This window comes from Ochotona princeps, chromosome 27 (genome assembly GCF_030435755.1).
Source record: "Ochotona princeps isolate mOchPri1 chromosome 27, mOchPri1.hap1, whole genome shotgun sequence".
Taxonomy (NCBI): Eukaryota; Metazoa; Chordata; class Mammalia; order Lagomorpha; family Ochotonidae; genus Ochotona; species Ochotona princeps.
The window spans coordinates 22229197-22246083 of NC_080858.1; the positions used below are offsets into that span (position 1 = coordinate 22229197).

Here is a 16887-nt window from a genome sequence, read left to right on the forward strand (position 1 = left end):
GGCTGGGGCTGCCCTTGGTCAGAGCTATGCTGGGGGACCTGCAGCCTCTCCGTGGCTGGGGTTGCCAGGGGGCCACGTTCCCAGTGCTTTTTTTCTGACCAGAAGAGTGTCCGCAACAGCATAAAGCAAACGTTCCACGGTGTTCCCGCCCACCGGACCCTCTAGGCGAGCAGGGCGTTCGAATTCCCCGACCCACCAAGTTCTCGCGAGGAGATTCTGGAGTCTGAGTCATCCAGGCTCCCTGGCACCACACTGGTACCACCCCCCGAGACCACTCACCAAAGTTAAAATAGGCAATGGAGAGGCCGGTGAAGGTGTGGAAGAGATGGATGAGGTAGCTCTCCTTGTAGAAAAGGTAATGCCGGTAAAACAAGGCGAAGGGGTAACCTGGATGGGCAGAGAGAGGAAACGGTTACTTGGGCCTGGTGCCATCCAGGTAGCGGTTTGGCTGTTTATCTGGCACGAATGTCAGAGGAGCAGACTATAACAGCACCCCTAAGAAACTGGGGTCTGGGGAGGACGACTTGTAAAGAGGTTATCTGGAACAGACTCCCAACACCACGTTTCACTCACAGCCTCTTAATTACTGCTGGGGATTTTCTCATCATTGAATTAAATATCCAAGGAATTCAAGATGCTCAACCACACCCCAGAAATTAAAGTGTAGTTTTTTTAAAAAGATTTATTTATTTTATTACAGTCAGATATACAGAGAGGAGGAGAGACAGAGAGGAAGATCTTCCATCCGATGATTCACTCCCCAAGTGAGCCGCAAAGGCCGGTGCTGCGCCGATCCGAAGCCCGGAACCAGGAACCTCTTCCGGGTCTCCCACGCGGGTGCAGTGTCCCAAAGCATTGGGCCGTCCTCGACTGCTTTCCCAGGCCACAAGCAGGGAGCTGGATGGGAAGTGGAGCTGCCGGGATTAGAACCGGCGCCCATATGGGATGCCGGCGCGTTCAAGGCGAGGACTTTAGCCGCTAGGCCACGCTGCCGGGCCCTACAAGTGTAGTTTTACAGAAAAAAATTTACACTCTGTGACGTGTCCTGTCAGTACAGTACCATCTGATTGTGACGTTGGCCACACACAGCACGGACCCTGAATGAGCACTGTACGTGTGCGTGCCCACATGCCCTGCAGTTCCTGGATGCCTGGTTCAGATACAGCCCCTGCCGACAGCTGGGCAGCGACTACGTTGTAAAATCCTTGTTGGTACACTGGGAGAACGCCTTCTCAACCATGACCCAGAGTAGGGTGTTGAGACCCCGTGAGACAACAGGGACCGCCTACCAGCGGGGACTGGAACACAGGCCCAGGGCTGCTGGCTGAGTTCACATGGGGGTGATATACTTAGTGTTCCTAAACTACAAGCGGTGCGGTCCACTACATGGCCAGGCTGCTGCGTGTCTCCAGCGGACGCCTCCCGCTGTGCTTGCCAGGGCACCCCACTGTCTTGCTGGCCTGCCACACTGGGCACTCGAGTTGGCTGTGGCTTGCATCTGGTGTGATTCTTGCTTTTAAATGACAAGCAGCAGTTAACTGTGGGCAGTACAGTTCCTCATGAGCTTGGGGAATTCAGCTGTGCTTACAAAGGTGTCACACAGAAAGTGCTCCGATTTTTTGGATAATCACATTGCCCATGTGTTTATATCCTTCTATGGTCATTTTCACTGTTTATCTTTCAGCTTTTAAAAAGGTTTATTTGGGGCTCAATGCAATGACTGACCTGATTGGCTAATCTCCCCACCCGCGCAAAGTCCTGGGATCTCATATATGCGCTGGTTCGTATCCTGGCTACTCCATTCCCCAGCTAGCTCCCTGCTGTGGCCTGGGCAAACAGCGGAGAACGGCCCAATGCTAGGGACCCTGAACCTATGCAGGAGACCTGGAAGAAGCTCCTGGCTTCAGACTGACTCAGCTCCGGCTGCTGTGACCACCTGGGGAGTGAAGCAGCAAACGCCAGATCTGTCTCTCCCTTTCGTCTCTCTCTAATTCTGCCTTTCCACTAAAAACAAATAAATCTTTGGGGAAAACAAAAAAAGATTTACTTGAAAGTGTTACAGAAAGAGAATCTTGAACCTGCTGCTTCACTCCTCAGATGATTCCAACAGCCGGGACCGGGGGAGGCTGACCAGGAGTTTCATCCGGGTCTCCCACATGGGTGGCTGAGGGCCAGGCACTTGGGCCATTCTCTACTGCTTTTTCAGACCCTTAGCAGGGAGCTGGATGGGAAGGGGAGCAGTCAGGCGTTGAGCAGGTGCCCATGTGGGATAAGGCCAGCATTCCAGGAGGCAGCTTTCCCTGCTACCCGCCAGTGCCAGCCCTGTGAACACAGCCTGTGTCCTCATATAATTTATTCACACACAGAATACCAACCATTTGATTTTCCTGGTGCCAGGGTTTCTTTGATGGTTATTCTCATAATGGGCTGGGTTATTCCTCAAATTTACACCTTCATGCAAGCAGTTAATTCTATAGAGAAGCCTGTGGCTCGTTCACTTATTTCACAAGCTTTTACGAAATTCTTACCACATGGAAGCTATTTTATGGAGAAACACGTAGTGGGGGAGGTGAGGCATGTAATTTTTTTAAAAAGGCTTTTTGATTTGAAAGGCAGAGTGTCAGGGAGGGACAGAGGGGAGAGAGGGAGAGAACATCTTCCACATGCTGGTTCACTCTCCAAAATGCCCTCAGTAGCCTGGGGTGGACCAGGCCAAAGCCAGGAACCAGAAACTCCATTCTAGTTTCCCGCATCAGTGATGGGGGCCCAAGCTCCTGACCTGTCATCTGCTGCCTTTCCAGACATATTAGCATAGAGCCAGGTCAGGAGCAGGGTAGCCAGGACTTGGATGGCACTCTGACATAAGATGCTGGGGTTGCCAAGCCCAGCTTAACTCACAGTGCTACAACCCCAGACCCAATGGTTTTCTTTTTCTTTTATTTATTTGAAAGGCAGAGTTAGACAGAGGGAGAGGCAGAGAGAGAGAGAGAGAGAGAGAGAGAGAGAGAGAAATCTTCCATTAGCTGGTTCACTCCCCAAATAGCAAATGGCCAGGGCTAGGCCAGGCTGAAGCCAGCAGCCAGGAGCCTCCTCTGGATCTCCCATGTGGGTGCAGAGGCCCAGGGACTTGAGCCATCCTCTGCTGCTTTCCCAGGCCACATCAGGGAGCAGGACTGGAAGTGGAACTGCTGGGATTTGAATGGTGCCCATATGGGATGCTGGAGCAACCCCTACACCACAGCGCTCGCCCCAGGTCTGTTTTCCAGTTGGCTGAGACAATGTGATACAGGATCACCAGTTCAATGCAGAGGGAGACAACCCTTTCACAGCCAGATGAATAAGTAAAGAAAGGAGATCAAGTTTTATCCAAGCATTATAAAGTACACAGTATAAGGCCCAATGCCTTGGAGTCTTGGGGTCGGGAACGTCCAGCCCGCAGGCTGCAGGAGGTTCACAGGAGTATCTGGCCCCGCCCTGCCAAGGCAACCGCAGATGGGCCCAGCACTTCAACAAATCCATACAGCAGGATGGTATTATAAATACCCAAATGGCCCTGGGCAGAACAGAAGTTCCCCACCCCTGCCACCTCTGCTGCTTCTTTCAGAAACTGAGGGGTAAGTTATGGATAGCCAAGAGCTTCTCTTTCTCTCTCTGGTTCACTCTCCAAATGGCCGAAACCAGGAGCTTTTTTGGGTCTCCCACTTGGGCACGGAGGCCCGACTACTTGAGCCACCTTCTGCTGCTTTCCCAGGGGCCTTAGCAGGGAGCTGGGTGGGAAGCGCCAAGAGTTTAACTCCTTGAGCCCTGCAACCATGTTGAATCCTTCCTATACAGTGCTGGGCTCCTTCCAACTGAGCAGAGCCGAACATCTTCTTGGTGGACGAGCCGTGGCTGGTGCGTAGCAAAGTCGTATGACCGACTGAGGGGTGTGACATTGCTCTAGCCCTCTTAGGGCCTCCACTGCCTGGAATTTCCGGATTTTGTACCCATTTCATGGAGCTTTTTGGCTGCTTTCCCTGCTATTCTGGATCAACAGTCACTTCTGGAGCTTTCAGTATGCCTGCCAAGAATAATAGTTCCTCTCCCTGTTTTGGATTTATAGCAGTCTTTAGAAATTGGAACTGTGGGGAGACTTACTTCCCAGAGAGACAGAAAGAGACAGCAAATACTCCTATGTGTTGGTTTATACCTCGCTGCTTACAACATCTGGAGCTAGGCCATGGAGCTGGAACCTCAAGTCAGGCAGCTGGAGCACTGCATCCACCGCCCTCCTTCACTGGATGTGGCCACCACTGCCTCCAGAGTGCCCACAGTAGGCAGCTGGACTCAGGAGGGGAGGGCAGAATTGAAGCAGGGACTCTGATATGTAATGTGGACACCCAACAGGCAGCCAGGGCTCCAGGCCAAACACCTGCCCCCATAACTTGGCTTCAGGGATGTAAGTAAAAAAAAGGTACAGTGAGAGTGTTGGATGCTGGGCCTGGTGCAGTAGCCTAGTGGTTAAAGTTCTCGCCTTGCATGTGCCAGGATCCCATATGGGCACTGGTTAGTGTCCTGGCCGCTCCTATCCAGCTCCCTGCTTGTGACCTGGGAAAGCAGAAGAGGACGGTTCAAAGCCTTGGGACCCTGCACTCGTGTGGGAGACTCGGAGAAGCTCCTGGCTCCTGGCTTCAGATCAGCTAAGCTCTGGCTGTTGCGGCCGCTTGAGGAGTGAACCAGCAGGTAGAAGATCTGTCTCTCTCTCTCTCTGTATATCTGACTTTCCAATAAAAATAAATAAATCTTTAAAAATAAAGTGTTTGGTGCTGTCCTTATAGATTCAGCGCTCAGGGCTAAGAACAGCTGGTGTTCACCCCCGAAGGGCCATTTTTGCCATCTGGTGTTTGTGGGAGTGGAGGCTGTGCAGTGCCACGCAGGTGAAGTGCACGCTGACAAGCACACATGAGGAGATGGAGGAACTCGGAGAGAAACAAAAAGAACACAGCAGGCCGGGTTACCAGGAGCACTGACAGGCACCAGAGGACAACAAAGCCTGGAAGGAAGCCGCATGGGCAGGAGGAACTGCGCGGGGAGTTGCTGTGACAACAGGGGCTGATTCTGCGTGTGTAAACACTGAACCACGCTCCTGGCCACCGCTCAGCTCAGCAGGCTCTGCAGCCAGCTGTTCGGGCAGCCCCTGAGGACCGGGGCTGTTTCTAGGGAGGCCATGCTGCCACGAGCTGCTTCTGGGTCTCAGTGTTTTCTTGTGGGCACCAGGGTTCCAGCAGACCCTACAAAATCCACCCAGGGCCACGGCAGGCACTCCCACCTCACTTCTAGCCCTCTGAAGTCTGACCCCTGCTGGGTCAGGGAAGTGCCACGAGCCATCTGGCCACGCAGCCAGGGCTGAGGCCTGGCCTTCCTAGCATCCCGGTGTGAGGAGGATTGTAGGGGTGGTGTCCTGGGGGGTGTGTCTAGCTCCGTGCCCAAGGCCTGGGGCTGGCATCTCCCCTTTCACAGCCCCAGACTTGGGTTTACTAGGCTGCTCGGAGAGCCTCCTTCTGGAAGGCCTCGTGACCTGAAGTACATACACTCCAGCCCTGAGAAGCACCTCCGAGGGCAACAACCAGGACATGCAGATGCTGCAGCTGCGAAGGCAGCCAGCAGGGCACACCAGCACGGGCCTCTCCAAGCAGGTGGAGGATGCCCAGCTGTGCTGAGTGGCACCCATGGCCAGAGTCCCGAGAGATGCCCGTGCTCCAGAGCACACCTAGCCCAAAGCTGCAGTGCTGGGACAACTCCTTCCCGTGGCAGCAGCTGTGAAATCACTTAGGAAGCCCAAGGTGGCGGCTTTCCCCTCAATAGACTGTGAGTGTCCTTTGTCTTTCGTCTGGGCCCTGGAGGCTGATGCCCTGGCCCCAGTCAGTCACTGGCGGACAGGACGGCTATGTGTTGGTTCAGCCAGATGTTGAGAGCAGCTCCACAGAAGACAGAACACATCACCCGATACCACCCAGACACGGACAAGGTGCAGCATCTATTGTGTATAGGGCCATATTCCAATTTTGTGATATGAAGATCAATTTACACTTTTGAAAATTCCTGGGGACCTCCAAAGACGTCTGTTACTGAGGGCACTGTCCACTAACACCTGCTACATTAGGAAGGAAGGACAGCAGTGTGCGGTTGTACTCACTCCTGATGGCTGAGTGCCACTCCTTTGTACCCGGAGTGTGCCTGGACATATTAGCTGACTCTGGGATGGGCTGCTTTTACAGTTTTCAGTACTTTGGAAAATGCGGCTATAAGCATTGTTGTTTATGTGAAAGTGTTCTCAGTTCTCTTGGCTGGATAGTTGGGAGTGGATCTCCTGTTTCTTTTATCCTTTAATCCCACACTTCTCAGTCAGGGGCACAGTGGTTTGCTGGTTTTCCCATCAACAATGGATCAATGCTTTGATAAAATACAGTATTTTGATAAAATACAGAGGTACGAGTGTCGGGGCTGCGGGGCTGACAAACTGCTACAGAAGTGCCTAACCGTTTACTCTCACTTTTATGCTTATTTCACCAGTTGCAGGGGCTGCTGGCTGGCCATGACCTGTCCGGGGTGCCCTCATCCATCTTCCTCTTTCTCCTGGAATGAAGCCTTTCGGTCCTGGCTCCTAAACATGGCTGACTTCCATATTTAGGAGCTGGTCTTGGCTCCTGACCAGCCTTGCTATAGTGCCTCTCGGGAAATTAATCTGTTCTCCTGTGACTTAATACGATCGTTATACGAGTTCTAACTTTAGTCATAACTTCTCAAAAGTTTTAGCTCCACACTTCCTACTTCCTCAGTGGACGCCTGTAATTTGGTATTTTTTACCATCTCAAGCTGCGCACATCTAAAGCATGATTTTCTTCCTAAATCTGCCTTCTCTTGGCTCCTTTTTCTGTCCACCAGTGGTGTGATCGTTCCCTAGGCCGCACAATCACATTCACAACCTTGAGGTTGTCTTGGGTTCCCTGTTTCTGGCCTCAGACCCTCCATGTCTCTCATCACCAACCACTCCATTCTGTGGGCTGCATCTGTGGTAAGGGCTCTCAAATACTTCATTCTTGAACTCTTAGAATGTCTCCCACCTGCTTGCTGCTGGCAGTCACACACTCCCAGCAGGTTTATACCAGATTAATCTTCCTTCAACTTCTGCTCAGAAACTATCAATGGGTACCAGCTGACTACACAGCTGCTCCCAGTTCCTAAGCACAAGATTCAAAGTCTGCAAGCACGACGGGCGGCAGTGAAGGTGCTGCCTTAGTCCCCCACAGCCTGCATGGCATGCCTGGCCTTGGGTCATGCTCCATTTCTGATTCCAGATGGACAGGCTCTTCAGCCTGCTCCAGCCCCTGCCACTGTGAGTGAAGAGCTCTCTCTCCTTCTGTCTCTGTGCCTTTCAAATAAAATGAAAACAAAATTTTCCTTGAAAGGCAGAGTTCTGCATTAAGACTTTCCTGTGTTCACATCTCCTTTCCTAAAGTCCTGCATGCCTTTAGAGCTCCGCCAGCACACTCCCTGTTCACCTTAGCTTTTGACTAACTGACCCAAGGTTACTGACATTCAATAGCTGTTCAATCATGAGCCTCAGCTTTGTCAGGTAGAACGGGCGCACTAACAGCATCTCCCTTAGTCAGGAATGGAGGGAGATAGCACGTCTCACGGGGTTACACAGTGCTAAGTTAAACACACAGACTCAAAGTTAGGGGGAAGTACATTAGGCCTTATCAGAATTCTGGGGCAAGTGGCAGTGGGTGTTCCTGACTCTAATCTTCATAGAGTGCGACAACCAAATGACCAAGGGCTTTTTCCTCCATCTGCATCGCTACAGGATTCATAACATTTATTTTATAAAGGTACTGATTATGGCTTGCCCAGAGCATGCTCTCTAAATTGGAATATACCATTAATGATGGCACTGGATGGTTAGAACATGGAGACTGGAGTGAAGGTAAGCCTCCACTTCCCACCCGTCACCTAATACTGGCTGTTTAATCAATCTCTCTGACCCCTTGTGCGCAGCACGTTCTCGATCAGTACGAGAACGCAGTGCTTGGGACTCTCATTCAGCCACGTGGTCTGACATCATACACTGAGGCCTCCAAGTGTTCATCCCGAGCCCCCGCCCCGAGGTCCGTGCCTGCAGCGTCTGCTGACACATCCAGCGTGTGTGTGCCTAAGGTTCCCTCGCACCTCAACAGTCGCCAAACCCTCCTCGCAGCCTGCTAAACTTCCACTCGGCCTTCCCCAGTTCACCAGACAGCATCGTATCTTTATGTTTGCTCAATCATTCTTGACCTTGCTGCGCTGTCTCCGGTCCAGCCCACGGACTGTGTCTGCTCTACCTTCCAAGCGGACCCAGCATCTGACTTGCCCTCTTCAGCTGTCCTGCTTCCTCTGGGCCATCATCTCTGGCCTGCCTGGTCCCTGTTTCCGCTCTGGCTGCCCTCCAGGCTGTCCTCAGAGCAGAGTGCAAGCCAGTTCCTGCTTTTGCTCAGAACTCTGAAGGCCTCCCGCCTCGGTGGTAGTCAAAGTCCAACCCCAACCTCCGGGCCGGCTCCTTCCCTCCCGCCTCTGCCACTGCACAGAGCTATTCCTTTCCAGACCACCAGGCAGGCAGAGCCTCAGACTCTTCACGTTATAGGTTCCTTCACTGGAATGCTCTTTCTCCAGGTTAAGTTCCGGTGTTTGCACTTCACATCTTTGGCAAACTGTCACTTAACTGTGAGGACTGCTCTGACCATCTTAGCTAAAGCCGCACACCCGCCTCCTTGCACCTTCGCATTTTGTTTTTTTCCCTCAGCACTTATCACTCTTGAACACACCGTGTATTTTACTGATTTATTTACTGGTTCCGGGGCACCACTGTCATCTATTTCGCTCCCTACTGTACCCAGTGCCTATTACATCAATTCTCAAATACATTTGCTGGGGTGGGCGTTCAGCTTGGTGGGTAAGGCACTGGTTAAGACCCCCATGTCCCATACAGGAGGACCTGGGTTCCAATCCTGGCTCCTGGTTCTGGCTTCCTACTAATGCAGCCCCAGGGAGGCAGTGTCCATGGCTCCTGCTCCCATGTCTGGGTTGTCTGGTTCGGGTCTGCTGAGCCCCAGCCATGTGGGCATTTAGGGACTGGGCAGGCGGTTGAGAGCTCTGTCTTTCAAGTAAATAATTTAAAATATTTGTTGAGAGCATGGAGGAACGAGTAAACAATTGCTCTGAACTTTAGGCAGTCAATAAAACATGCATTAAGCACCCATTATGTGGTTAGCATTGCGCCAGGCATTACAGGGAATACGGCAGAAGTGTAAGAAGTACTTTTTACTCCAAGGAGCTTGCTTTTTAGATAGACAAAAGGAATTATGAATATGTTCTATGACAGATGACAATTGTAGGAAATGGCCACTGCAGCGGAGTTCAGAGAAGAGAGAAATCGATCAGGGCCAGAGGTGTCGGGATGGGGAGGAATGGGAAGCAGAGGAAACTCCAGGGCTGGGGCAGAGCGGAGCAGGACACGGAGCATGCGGGGACAGAGAGCAGGGGATGCATTCCCAGGCAGTGATTACCAGGGGTGGGAGGCAGAGCTCAACAAGAAGACAGGGAGAGCCAAGCAACCAACAGGGCTGACTGCATGTGGGGGAAGCAAGGACACGTCCAGGATGATTAAGCTGCTTAATGGCCAGAGGTCACACATATTTCAGACAAAAACCGGCCATCTGCAAGTTCCCTCCTAGGCTGGGCTGGGCTGGGCTGGCTGGAGCCAGGAGATCAATCCCGATCTTCCAGGTGGGGGATTGGAACCCAGGTATTTGACCTCTCCTGCTCTGCCTCACAGGGGTGCAGAACTGGATTAGAAATGGAGCTGGGACTCGATCTAAGACTCTGACATGGACGACACAAGATCTGAGGTCCCAGATCTGCCTCTACAACTTACACAAATGTAAGTAATAGTGATGACACTGATATGTCCTAGTGTCTATCGAAGAGTTACTTTAAAGGGCCTCTGGCAGATGTCTGTCCCATAGCCTAGTCTCAGGAGGCCCTCCAGCTCCCTGCCTGGGGCCTGGAAAAGCAGTGGAGGAAGGCCCAAGTCCTTGGGACCGCACTCACGTGGGAGACCAAGAAGAAGCTCCTGGCTCCAGATCAGCTCAGCTTTAGCCACTGTGGCCATTTGGGGAGCGAACCAGGGGATGGAAGGCCTTCTCTCTCTATTTCTCCTTCTCTCTGTAAATTTGCCTTACCAATAAGATTAATCAATCTAAAAAGAAAAACCCAAAATCCCAACTTTATTAAAAATAAACAAACAAACAAACAAACAAAAACCAAAAACCAAAAGGTAAGTGGAGCTGGCTCTTGAACCCAGGCCTTCTGATAAGGGTTGGGCCTGTTCTCAATGGTATCTTTTTTTTTTAAATTACAAAGTCAGATATACAGAGAGGAGGACAGAGAGGAAGATCTTCCATCTGATGATTCACTCCCCAAGTGAGCCGCAAAGGGCCGGTGCTGCGCCGATCCAAAGCCAGGAACCAGGAACCAGGAACCTCTTCCGGGTCTCCCACACGGGTGCAGGGTCCCAAAGCATTGGGCCATCCTCGACTGCTTTCCCAGGCCACAAGCAGTGGAGCTGCCGGGATTAGAACCGGTGGCCATATGGGATCCAGGGGCGTTCAAGGGTAGGCCACACCGCCGGGCCCATCTCAATGGTATCTTAACTGCTGTGTCAAATGCCTGCCCTGGTCAAATTTTTTCATGGTAATGTTATCATTAAGATTTCTACTTTGAAGACATTTTTTTTCTTATTCTTTCATCTAAATGGGATTTCCTGGGCTAGAGAACCGTACAGAGAAAAGGCAGACAGGAAGGAGGAGTGAGGCCCACCCAACTGGTGAAGCCCTCCACCCTGGGAAGTTCATGCTGGGCCACTGACCAGCTGCGGGAACACCTGCGGATTGCGCAAGAGGCGCTGCTGGAGCTCACCCTTGGAGTTCTGCACCGCTTCCTTCGGCACACTGATAACGCTGTGCTGACAGTGAGGGCAGGGCGGCAGCACACCTTGCACTTTCCAGCAATCCTGTACCTCTCAGAATGAGTCATGTGCTGAATGGTTTTCATGAACACACAGATTCTTAGAACTGGAGAAACCTTAGACATCACCCAACCCAGGCCCTTCACTGGATCAGGGACGAAGGCCCGAAAACTGCCATGCCCAAGGTTAACTGGGCAGAGCCCAAATTAGAATCCACATCACCTGATTTCCATTCTACAATCTTAGCAGCATACCTTGGTGCTTGGCAATGGCTTGGAAGTGGCTTTCTAGCACCAGCTCTGTTCTGTTAAAGCTATAGCTGTATTCTTCTCCGACTTCTTGATTACAATCTACATTCCTGCAATTGTTTGTGGACACACACACAATCACTTCACTGATATTCCTATCCAAGGACATTTAACAATTTCATATTAGCACTTAAATGAGCTTTTATATTTTTCTTTATTAATCTAATTCTTGAGGATTGTACCCCATCTCCATTCAATGTGTGGTTACTAGCTAACTCAGGATGAGTATTTATTTCAAGCATTCTGACAGCTGGGACACAGGATTGGGAGAGATGAGGACAGGTGATGAAAACCGCCCTGGGGATGTCATTGTGGTGTGGCATGTCAAGCTGTCATGTGCCACCTGCAATGCACTGGTTAGGGTCCTGGCTGCTCTGCTTAAAATCCAGCTCCCTGCTATTGTACCTGGGCAAGCAGAGGATGAGCCCCCAAGTGGTGAGACTTGGACAAAATTCCAGGATCCTGGCTTGGGCCTGGCTCAGCCCTCACCACTGCAGCCACTTGGGGAGTGAACCATCAGATGGAATGTCTCCTTCTCTGTCACTTGACCTTTCACAGAAATGAACAAATCTTCAAAGCAAAACTGTGCTAAAGATGAAGAGGGAACATGAGGGGAAGCCAGCAGGTGGCTGTTACTTTATGAAGGAGAAAAAGGGCTGTTACGAAGGGTAAGAAATATTATTTTGGGGCTGCAGTCGTGGTGGTACAGTGAGCAAAGCCACTGCTCATGACACCGGCATCCCACACCGGTGCTGGTTCAAGTCCAGTTTGCTCCAGTTTTAAGCCAGCTCCCCGCTAACAGGTGTGGGAAAGCAGCAGATGGCGGCCCAAGTGTTTGGGCCTCGGCTATCCCCGTGGGAGACCCAGATGGAGCTCCTGGCTCCTGGCACTGGCCTGGCTCAGGAATGCTGGCTGATTAGTGCCAGCAGAACCTGGAAAGCTTGGCCAACCAGTGCGTGCGCTCAGCATCTTCATCAGCTGGCAAGAACATCTGGATTACAGTACCTTTCTATTCCCCAGTAGACTGTCCCGATGGCATATTGATTTGAAAGGCAGGGAGACACATGCATATACACACACAACATGAAGGGAGAACTTTCACCTGCTGGTTTACTTCCTAAATGCCAACAGCCAGCACTGGGCCAGGCCAAAGCCAGGAGGCTGGAACTCCATCTCGGTCTCCTTTGCGGGTGGCAGGGGCCTCCTAGAGTTTCCCTTAGCAGGACGCTGGCTTGGAGGCAGAACAGTTGCCACCTGAAGAAGACAGCACAATGCGGGATGCAGACATTCGAAGCAGAGTTCTGAACTGACGTGCCACACACTGGCCCCACCTACTCATTCTAAATACTTTTTCCCTCCTCAAAGTTATTCTATAAAGATTTGTAGGTTTGGGGTTCATGTTGTGGTGTAGCAGGTTAAGACAGCACTATGACATGGGCAGCCCATACAGGGGCGCTGGTTTGAGTCTGGGCTGCTCTGCTTCTGATCCTGCTCCCTGCTAAAGCACCCAAGAAGGCAGCAGATGATGGCCCAAGTGCTTGGGTCCCTGCCACCCATGTGGCTTTGGCCTGGCCCACACCTAGCTGATGTGGGCACCTGGGGAGTGAACCAGCAGACTGGCCCTATTTCCTTTTCTGTCTTTCTCTGTCACTCCACCTTTTAAACAAATAAATCATTAACAATATTCTTAGTCTGAAGGAATGTTAAAGCTCAAAGGGGTTACTTTGACTATTTTTATCTTTCAATTTTAGAACAAGAGAACAGCTGCTCAGATGGACTTTAGAGGAACTTAAAGATACCTTATGTGCCTTTTTTTAAAAAAAGATTTATTTATCTTTGTTGCAAAGCTAGATATACAAAGAGGAAGAGAGACAGAGAGAAAGGGCTTCCAAAGGCTGATTCACTTCCCAAGTGACCACAACGGCTAGAGCTGAGCCAATCCAAAGCCAGGAGCCAGGAGCCAGAATAGGGTACAGGGTCCAAAGGCTTTGGGCCATCCTTGACTGATTTCCCAGGCCACAAGCAGGGAGCTGGATGGGAAGTGGGGCTGCCGGGATTAGAACCAGTGCCCATATGGGATCCCAGTGTGTGCAAGGCGAGGAGGATAGCCGCTCGGCTACCGTGCCAGGCCCACCTTATGTGTCTTTACTAGCAACAATAGAACAATCTGTCCTGCCCACCAACCCCGTCGCCTGTGGTTGGGGCTATTTGCCCTGTTGTCATGCAGAGGCAGTTTCCGGCCAGGTGACCTGAGTTCTGGAAGCAGGGTGTCCCTCTGTCCCCGACTTCTCCATCTGTAAAGCTGACCACTGTGGCCATCCTGCAGGGCTCTTGCACAGCACATATTCAATAGAAAGTATTTCCAAAAGCATGACACAGACACGGCTGTCCCCATATCTGCCATTTACTACCTGCAGTTTGGAAACATCGGTACTGGATGGAAAATTCCAGAAATAACTCCTCAGTTTGGAACTGTGTGGTGTTCCAAGTGGCAAGTGGCGTGACAAATCCTGCTCCATCCTGCCTGGGTGTGAATCATCCCTTCATCCGTCCGGTACATCCACTCCGTCTATATTCCTCGCCCACCAGCCACTTGGAAGCTCCCCAGCTGTCAGCTGGACACTGGCATGGCCATCACACTGCCTGTATCCGCGGGTGCACATGGGGGGGCAGTCCTGGCAATTCAGAGCCCCCAAGGGGAAGCAGCAGTGCCTGCTTGAGGCAAAAAGGTCAAAGCCCACAAAGGTATTTTGAGAGACAAAGCAACCCACGTGCATGTGAATTTTATCACAGGAAATTACTCTTACTGTTGTGTGGATTTCTTACTATGACTAATTCCGAACAGGTTGTATGGGTACACAAGGGTCGGCTGCCACTGCTCTTGGCAGCTTCAGGCATGGACTGGGGTCTCAGAATGCATCCTGTGGAATGGGGAGGGAGTTGGAATGTAGTTCCTTTATCACTTTTGAATATTTGCTCTAAGTATGCCCAAATATTTACACAGGCATATCTATACCTGCTTCCTGAAAACGCACTTTTAGCTGTATGGAGTTTTTTTTTTTTTTTTTAAGACTTAAGCCACACTTTTTTTTTTCCTTTGAAGGCATAATTAGGAGAGAGAGAGAGAGAGATCTCCCATGCATTGGTTCACTCCCCTGCTGGCCGCAACGGGCAAAACTGGACTGATCTGAAGCCAAGGAGCCAGAAGCTTCCTCCAGGTCTCCCTCATGGGTACGGGGGCTCAAGGACTTCAGCTATGTTCCACTGCCTTCCCACACCACAAGCGGGGAGCTGGATGGGAAGTAGAGCAGCCAGGACATGAACCGGCACCCATATGGGATGCCAGTGCTAAAGGTGGAAGCTTAGCCTACTATGTCACGGTACAGAGACCCCTTAACTGTTTGCCCACCCTGCACTGATGTGATGAAAGCAAGCCTACAGAAAGTTTAATCACAGCGGTCTGTGAGCTGCATGCAGCCAGCAGCACACTCACTGCAATGAGTGTCTGCCTGAATATCCTGCTACTTCTGCCAGAATCCCATGGGTGCAGGCCTTCACCCAAGGTCTCCCCAAAGGCAGGCACGGTTCCCAGCCTGGGCCAAGCAGGGATGGCGGGAGGGAGGTGTCTGGATGCGGTGTTAATGCTGGCAGGAGCTGCTGGTGGCCTGCAGCAGGCACCAGGACAGGTGAGGCTGGGATCGCTGGGCACAGCAGCAGCTGGCAGGCGGGCTGTGGGGTGCCAGGACTCGATCTGCACCAGGGAGACCCAGGAGCTGCCCTGTGGCACAGCCCAGTGACTGACAAATTAGCTGCTCTCTCTCCAATGCTCATAATCCCCCGTCTTCTGAGTTGCCAGATCTTATCTCTGCACATACAAACAAGCTGGGGGAAGCCGCTCTGCTTGGCAGGTGTTTCAGCCAATGTAACAATAAACCCTTTCTTACCCAATTGAAGATTCTAATGGAAGAAAAGATAGCTGTGCTAAATATCCTCATTGTCCCTACACATGTATACAGGTGTTAACTGTTGGCTTCTCTCTCTTTTTGAATACCCCTTCAAAAGGAAACAGAGCAGGAGTGTGACTTCTATAAAAACATTTCCCGGCTAGCTTCCATGCAACAAATGCTGCATGCTTGCACACACTTGTGGACAGCTGGGCACATTTTCCTTTAGATTATGCAGAAGAGAAGATGGGCAAAGCACAGAAGTATAACATTCAATTGTGTCAAGACATATGTGTCACCTAAAGAATCTGAAACTGGCCTGAATGAAAGCCATTTTATTTGGTTATTAAGACAAGAGTTGGGCCCGGTGCGGTAGTCTAGTGGCTAGTCTTCGCCTGGCAAGCGCCAGGGATCTCATATGGACACCGGTTCTAATCCTGGAAGCCTTGCTTCCCATCCAGCTCCCTGCTTGTGGCCTGGGAAAGCAACTGAGGACAGCTTAAGGTCTTGGGACCCTGCACCTGTGTGGGAGACCCAGAAGTGGCTCCGGGATCCTGGCTTCGGATCGGCTCAGCGTGTTTCTCTAATGCTCCAATACAGCACATCCTTCCAATGTTTGCTCACCAACTGCACATCAACTTTACAGAACCCGCTTCTCACACCCTTGGCCCATTTTTCATGGTGGAGCTCTCACTGTTGAGCTCTAAGAGCTCTTCCCATGCCTACGTCTCAGCCCTTTATTAGATACATCATTTACAAATGTGTTCTCCCAGCTCATGGATTATCCTTTTCAATTATGTCTTTTTTAAGTTTTGAAAGTTTTGATGAAGACCCATTTTTCAATGGCCATCTCAGCTGCAAATAATCTACTTCTTTCTGAATCAGGATCTGGGGAGGATATAAAATACAATACAACAAAATTTACAAGTAAAATACAACGAAAATAGGATTTGCAGAATCTAACAAAAGCACAGATGACTCTGGTATAAAACAAGAGGACAGGGCTGGTGCGGTGGAAAAGCAGGCTACTCTTTCACTGTGGCGCTGGCATCCCACATGGGCGCTGGTTTGAATCCTGGCTGCTCCATTTCCAATCCAGCTCCCTGCCTATGGTCTGGGAAAGCAGCAGAAGATGGCTCAAGTGTTCAATGCCTCTGTATGCACGTGGCAAACCTGGACAGGCCACTGCGGCCATCTGAGGAGTGAACCAGCAGATGGAAGACTGTATCTTCATTTCTCTCTGTAACTCTGGCTTTCAAGTAAATCAATAAACCAATCTTTTTTTTTTTTTTAAAGATTTTATTATTATTGGAAAGCCGGATATACAGAGAGGAGGAGAGACAGAGAGGAAGATCTTCCATCCGATGTTTCACTCCCCAAGTGAGCCGCAACGGGCCGGTATGCGGCAATCCGATGCTGGGAACCTGGAACCTCTTCCGGGTCTCCCACACGGGTGCAGGGTCCCAAAGCTTTGGGCCATCCTCAACTGCTTTCCCAGGCCACAAGCAGGGAGCTGGATGGGAAGTGGAGCTGCCGGGATTAGAACCGGTGCCCATATGGGATCCCGGGGCTTTCAAGGCGAGGACTTTAGCCG

At 51.1% G+C, this 16887-nt stretch overlaps 1 protein-coding gene across 1 annotated transcript in view; it reads right to left on the minus strand.

The window, feature by feature from the left end:
• The window catches only part of LPCAT3 (lysophosphatidylcholine acyltransferase 3), a 33179-nt gene that overhangs the window by 6110 nt on the left and 10182 nt on the right, over positions 1-16887 (minus strand). The window contains exon 2 of the mRNA XM_004596403.3: positions 280-387. Within this exon, the coding sequence (XP_004596460.1) occupies positions 280-387 (108 nt within the window). The remainder of the gene's footprint in view (positions 1-279; positions 388-16887) is intronic.